Source organism: Drosophila gunungcola (genome assembly GCF_025200985.1).
Source record: "Drosophila gunungcola strain Sukarami chromosome X unlocalized genomic scaffold, Dgunungcola_SK_2 000039F, whole genome shotgun sequence".
Taxonomy (NCBI): domain Eukaryota; kingdom Metazoa; phylum Arthropoda; class Insecta; order Diptera; family Drosophilidae; genus Drosophila; species Drosophila gunungcola.
Genome location: NW_026453190.1, coordinates 68,722 through 75,444, shown reverse-complemented (window position 1 = coordinate 75,444; position 6,723 = coordinate 68,722). Strand labels below are relative to the sequence as shown.

The 6,723-nt window shown below is 36.4% G+C and overlaps 2 protein-coding genes across 2 annotated transcripts; one reads left to right on the top strand and one right to left on the bottom strand.

Moving 5' to 3' along the window:
* Positions 1 to 4,892: 4,892 nt before the first annotated feature.
* On the top strand, positions 4,893 to 5,657 carry LOC128260777 (uncharacterized). Its single transcript, XM_052994014.1, has 3 exons — positions 4,893 to 5,184; positions 5,246 to 5,381; positions 5,437 to 5,657. The coding sequence occupies exons 1-3, from the start codon at positions 4,966 to 4,968 to the stop codon at positions 5,568 to 5,570; spliced, it is 489 nt and encodes a 162-aa protein (XP_052849974.1). The 5' UTR covers positions 4,893 to 4,965; the 3' UTR covers positions 5,571 to 5,657.
* A 221-nt stretch (positions 5,658 to 5,878) lies between these two features.
* On the bottom strand, positions 5,879 to 6,365 carry LOC128260774 (decreased expression in renal and prostate cancer protein). Its single transcript, XM_052994012.1, has 2 exons — positions 6,229 to 6,365; positions 5,879 to 6,157 (listed from the first exon to the last, which is right to left on the bottom strand). Exons 1-2 carry the CDS (start codon positions 6,289 to 6,291, stop codon positions 6,038 to 6,040), a joined length of 183 nt encoding a protein of 60 aa, XP_052849972.1. The 5' UTR covers positions 6,292 to 6,365; the 3' UTR covers positions 5,879 to 6,037.
* Positions 6,366 to 6,723: the final 358 nt, after the last annotated feature.

Below are 6,723 nucleotides of genomic sequence, written 5' to 3'. Positions count from 1 at the left end.
ACTCTGGCTCACAGGGCAACCCTGCCGCCCCCTCTTAAATTTTGCCTTGCATGTAAATGTTGTAAAAGTTTTTACGATTTGCCAAACTATAAAAGGGGGAAGGGCTTTTCGAGGAGGGGGTGAATAAAAAAAAAAAAAACATAGAAAAAGGAGGCTTACAGAGGCGTACTAGTTCGCTGGTCCACTTGGATACTTGCAATATAATAAACTAAGTAATTACATATGTGTGTGTGTGTGCGTGTGGGCGTGGCCTAAAGAACTATTTGAATTCGCCCATAAAACGAGGCGAGTGCAAAAAGTGCGCCCAAATTACCTTGACATGTGAAAACCACCCACATTCCCCCCTCAAGTTCCCCAGTTGCCTTTCACTTTTTATGACAATTTCACTTTCACCAGAGCTGCGAAAGCAAAAACAGCGGAAGGGGAAGGTCCTTGCGTGTGTGACCATTTCATATGGGCATTTGTCATTAGGACTGCTCCACCCCCCACCCACTGCCAACCACTGCCACCTCCTAAACACCACCCAATCCCCCTGTTTTATGCGGCCTTTACAGCCCAACGCTGAATGACACTAAAACGTCGAAGAAGCCACATCCATAAACTTCCATAATCGTAAATATAGATTTTGGCAGACATGTAGGTAACAAGAGTACAATGTCACGCTCATATATAAAAACATTATATAACTTACTAATATGTATTTTAGTCTAAGCTTTATTTAAATAAACTAATTAAACTCTAACATATATCCCTACAAATACACAAATTTGTATTAAATATAGATAGTATTCAGAATTTGATTTTTGAATAAAAATAAATTATTATTCAATAAATATAAATAATGAAAAGTTGTGATGATAAAATGTTTTTAAAACCTTAGATCTTTTGTTTTATTTGGTATTTAAAATATCTACACAAACATAGTTATTTAAATTGTATAATAAGTATAAGGGGATATATATATATATATATATATATATATACATATATATATACAATATATGTTTATATATTCAATATATGTTTATTTTTTTTGAGTGAAGCACAATATACAGGTTTTGCAAAAGGACTTTATTTATAACCTTCTCTGCACCTTCATTTCCCTATATCCCCCGCTAATCAAATGAAAACAATCAAGATTGAAGAGGGCCAAGGATAAGTATATGTATATCTGGTGATAAAATAATTCCCATTTTGCGCAGAGATGAAAATTAAGGATGGGTCCACATCGCGGGCATATTTCGCTCTAATGACACTTTGAACAGCTGTTAGATTTCCCTTGCTCCTTGGCCCCGCGATAAAAGAGAGAAACAACGACAAGACTCCTCGCACATATTTGAAGACATAAATAAATGTCAAAAAATGCAGATTACTTATTAACCCCTGTGGCGTGCCACAAAAAAAATAAAAACAAAAAAAAAACACCAAAGAAAAAGATGAACGCGTTTCGCCTTCGCCTTAGCCGCGATATTATTCATTAATACAAAACCCACCAATCCACCCAAACCAGCTAAAAACCACCCAACACCCACCCACCACCCCCTGGCGGCCCCCACGCGGCGCTTTTGCCACCTTTTCGGGAACGATGGCTGGGGAAAATTATTAGCTCTTTGGTAATATTTTCTTGCATAAATTTTTGAATAATTTCCCCCCACTCCTCCATCGCATTTTCGGTATATCTGTGTCTTCTCTTTTCTTGGCTAACGCTTTATTTTCAATTTAACCCTCATTGCTCTCTCGCCGGTTTTTCCATTTCACCTTCTCGCGTGTGGCATAAAAATTGAATCCAAATCCATGAATATAGATGATTATTATATGCCCCACTCCCCCAAGACAAAAAAAAAAAAGAAGAAAAGAAGAAAAGGAAAAGGAGGGAAACCAGCGGGATGGCAGCCATTAGAATACGCCGCTTTTTCTCGGTCGTCTGGTAATTTTCCCTTTGTTTTGCATTTTGCATCCAGTCCATCCATCCGAATCCCGAATCTCGTATCTCGTATTACCCAAAAAAAAAAATATATATATATATAAACAAAAATCCAGCTCCATTCCATCCACCTCCTTTCGGCGGACCAACAGCGAAATGAAAACGCCGCCAAAGTTGTCGTAAAATTTTGTTATGACTTTTTTCTTATTGCCATTCGAAATGTTGCTCTTGGGGAGCTGATCCTGAATTCCTAAGTTACTTCCTGCTGGTATTTAAAGTTGTAAAAATTGATGGTTCGCACTGTCCGGGATTGCTGCCTAGGATATTTCACTTATCCACAGGTCTTCGCCGTGGGTATATGTATTTTATACTTTGTGATCAAGTTGTAAAATCAAATCTTTTTCATTTTGGACAAAAATATCGTTTTTTGTTTCGAACTCCTGATAAATAAAATCGACCGAGGATGTATATTATATGCTTCTTATTCTGGCCAATGTAAAAACAAAAAAACATCTAAGAAAATTGTTTTTTTTTTTACTTATTAATCAAAAAAGCTAAACATTTTTTATCTAACAATTCGTGAGATTTTAGTTTTAGTCAGTAAGTTTTAGTTATTAAGGTAACGTTTTTTTTATTAATTTTCTATTTTGTGTATTAGGAAACATTTTACTGCTTAAAAAAAAAATTAAATAAAATAAAGAAATAATAAGTAACGGAAGTCACAGTCTTTTTATACTTCAAAATATATTGGACAAATAATATTTAAGAATTTGAAGCTTAAAAACTCCGCGACTGTTTCCAGTTTATCCAAATGTTTTCCATGGCTAAACATAATCAAATGCATAAATAAATTATCAGAATATTAACAATTTTTGCAATTAAAACTACAAAACTAAATTACAAATGCATTGCGTTTGAACAAAGGGGGAGCTGCAGAGGTGCGCTTAACGAGCAAATAATAATGACCGCGGCATTTGTAATAACAATAATGAAAAGCCATTTGGCCATTTGGTCATTTGGCCATTTTAGCCCGGGCCAAAAACTGTGAACTCTTGGCCTGGCCAACCAAACAACAACAACAACAACAACAATACGCGGCCATAACAATTAATTAACAAATAAAATGTCAATTAATTTTACAAACATTGCAGCGATGCAGTGAAAATACACAAGAGAAAAAAAAACATATGTGGGCATAAATATATACACATAACAATAAAATTTACAGCGAATGCGAATCGCACTTGTACATATTACGCATACGCGGCAAAAATAAACAAACCGCCCACAATTTTCCCCCATTTTCCCTCTCTTCTGCGGAAAAACCCGCGCTCGCCAAACCAACGCAAATTTTCTCATTTATTTATGATTTCAATTTCAATATTAAAGGTGTGTGGCATGTGTGTGTGTGGGCGTAAAAATATAAATAAGTTGGCTGGCGGTGAAAGCATTTTTTGGTATTTTAAATATTTAATTGAATTGTAAATAAATTTAAGCCTTTTCCCATACACCAAAAAACCAACAATTGATGCACACAATCAGCGAAACTGAGGAATATAATATTGTAAATTACGAGGAATGGAATCTGGAGAAAGAAATAAGTCAAAAATCTGAAAAAATAAATAAATGTATGTTTGTGTTTATATGAACCAATGATTGTGGCCAAGGCATATAAATATTTATACTGGGCACTTAAAAGGAACTTCGAGGTTAAATAGACTTTTGACTTACAAAAGAGGTATCTAAATGTATGCATAAAACCATTTACAAATTTCTTGCAATTTTATATACCATTTATTTAGCACTATGCTATTTATTGCATCTTATTTCTGTAAAAGGCTTGCTTGTTTTTTTGTGTTGACCTTGAATAAGATTGGGTTCTAGTTCGATTTCTCTCTTATTTATTATATATATTTTAATATATTAGTATCTTAAAATTTATGTACAGGGTGTTGAGGCATTTGACACTACTTTCCGCACATTTTCGACCGCACACATACTCACTTATTCGAACGTTGGCCGCCATTTTGTTTGGCCGCAGACGCAAAATGCAATTTAATTATTACATTTGGACTTTTTGGCCCCCTCGGAGCCTTTTTGCTGGCTTTTTGGACCGGTTCCTGTTGCCGACTGTCCACATATTTATTTACTTATTTATTTAAACATTTATTTATCGTATTTACTTGCGTTTCATTTGCCATTCATTCCCCGTAGTGGGATTGGTGTGTGGGATTTTCCAAGGGGGAGTGGTTCCGCTTCCGTTTGCAATCATTGAAACGGAACTTTCCATTCGGACGAAATTTACATTTCAACTTCATCTGCATCTTCATTTGCTTGTGTGTGTGTGTGTTGCATATTTTCTTTTATTACTTTTATTACATCTCGCCCCTTGAACATTTTACGCCCCCCCACCCATTGGACGTCCATTTTCACCGCACAACTAATAAAACTTTATCTTTTTTAATATCGACTGGCGGGTGCTTTGGGGGTGGTGTAATATTTTACAGTCTCGAAAAGTCTGCGAAATTCTACTTTTACTCATTGTACAAGCAACTAGCAAAAGTTCGGAAAATATGCAAAATAGATGAGCGGGCGGGGTCGAAAAATGGGCGGATGGATTGTGGAAAGCCAGGGAAATTCCTCATCAGCCAGTTGCATATTGACTGGGGAATACCGAAAGTTCCAACGGAAAAATTGCGACGAAATGGTAACATATTTAGTAGCCGAAAATGTTGGTATTAAGAGAACTATGACTTTCTAACTATTATACTTTTATAAAATCTACAAATTTGAATACATTTTAACTAAATTCAATTAACCATTTGAAAAAGAAAAGCATTTTGTGATGACTGCTTAAAATAAAAATATAAAATATATAAATATAAAAAAACCGATAAAATATTATAATTGTCTACCATAAACAACTATTTTTTTGTATTATATAATAAAACAAAAACAGTTTTAAACTATAAGCAATCTGGGCTTCAGCCGTCATAAACAAAACAAATACAACTAATATACAACGAAACAAATCAAAAACCATGATATGCGGTTTGAGGAAGTGCTGCTGCGTGATTTCCCTTAGAGTGGGTTGTATGATCAGTGCCCTGTTATTGATATTTTTCGAACTTATCGCCGTTCCTCTGAGGAATGCTAAGCCCTGCTGCGATTCCTTTGAAGGAGTCATTGCAGTTGTCTATAGGGTGTTGGAAATAGTGAACTTCGTGGGCTGCCTGATGCTGTTCGTGGCCTCGTTCGTAGTGAGTTTTTGTGGCCCACATTGCTTTATTTCCTTTTTACTTTACCTGTCTGCTTCACCAGAAAACATCCGTTCTCGTATCTTTGTTTCTTGCCACAAGCTCATTGCACACTCTGCTGTATCCTGCCTTTTTGGTGGCGGAAGTTGTTATTTGGAATGCAGATATCGTCGATATAAGCTTGTCTATTCTTGGCATTGGTATGTAAAAGCTAACGAATTGGAGAAATTATACATGTTTAATTTTCTTCAATAGTTTTGGGCATTTACATTTGGATCGTGGCCCTTGCTTTCTATTTTGAGTGCAAGGAGGATGTCTTCAAAGATGACGGCACCTCGCCTGATCTGCGTAAAAAGGGATCAATAATAATTAATAGCTTAGATTTCTGACAAGAAGGTTAACTGTTTAATTTATATGCATTTGTTTTATCAAAATTAAATTGTAAATTATACTAACAATGAATTATGAATGTCGAATATGTTAAAGTGTAAATAAGCGCCACAAAATATGCATTTCAATTTCTTTTCACCGAAGGAGTGTCTATAAAATCCAATAATATTAAGTCCAGAAATTATACACACATATGTAACCGAGAACAAAATGAATTTGTTTAAAATTATATTGCTTTGAAAGGGCATCTGTAAAATGTTTGCCCTGCATATTTCTGAACAATATGCCGAACCTCTAATGAAAATCATTTCTTACATAGTTGTACGCAAATATTTTATTGAATCGAACGAACAAAAAAAAAAACGGAGACTTAGCTAAAGGATTTTGGAATATGTCGAGCCAGGAAAGCCTTGTGATGCGGATTGGAGTCGGGAATCGGAAGATGGCAATCGAAATCGGAATCTTTTTAACCGGAGGAAGCCGTGGTTGAAGGTCTGCAGCCAGGCGGAGGACCCGATGGGCGAGGTCCCGGAGGAGGAGTTCCACTGGGTGGTGGCCCACAGCCAGGACCCTGAGGATAGGCCATCTGCAGGGACAACAATTTGTTATAGATTAGCCACCAATCAAAATCAATAACAATTTGAGGCTCCAACTCACCGCAAATGTGCTGCAAAGCAGCACCAGCAAAAGCCCAATGAAATAGTTCAGGTTCAGATGCATCTTGCCAGTTGTTCGGATGTTAACTGTTGCTCGTTCTATTTTCGTTGGCCGCTTTTATAGCTACCCAGTTTAAATCTGCCGAGCGTGTCGAATTGTCATTACGAAACACGGCGATCCACTTCCAATTAATACGAATTGAGTTTTTAGCCGTGGTGTGAAATTGGGGAAATTGTTTTCGTGTCTGACAGATGCCAATTATATTTGTGGCCAGAAAAACAATCAGAGTATCTGTATTAAATCATTATAGATCAACTGGTGAATGGGTGTGCGATTTGCGTATTAGTGAAGCTCTCATAACTCCGGTAACAGGCCTCTTCAGTAAATGATTATAATTACTCTGCATCTACGTGACGTATGAGTTATATCCACTTGCCCCCCGCACTCCATATAAGACAACGCGGCGTATGCGTAATTTGCGCTTGGCTGGGTGAA

Excerpts from the sequence above, each read along its gene's own strand:
- LOC128260777 (XM_052994014.1), top strand. The coding sequence starts at position 4,966 with ATGATATGCGGTTTGAGGAAGTGCTGCTGCGTGATTTCCCTTAGAGTG. Across the intron at positions 5,185-5,245 it reads TGTTCGTGGCCTCGTTCGTA|AAAACATCCGTTCTCGTATC; the intron begins GTGAGTTTTTGT and ends CTGCTTCACCAG. Across the intron at positions 5,382-5,436 it reads CTTGTCTATTCTTGGCATTG|TTTTGGGCATTTACATTTGG; the intron begins GTATGTAAAAGC and ends TTTCTTCAATAG.
- LOC128260774 (XM_052994012.1), bottom strand. The coding sequence starts at position 6,291 with ATGCATCTGAACCTGAACTATTTCATTGGGCTTTTGCTGGTGCTGCTT. Across the intron at positions 6,158-6,228 it reads TGCTTTGCAGCACATTTGCG|ATGGCCTATCCTCAGGGTCC; the intron begins GTGAGTTGGAGC and ends TTGTCCCTGCAG.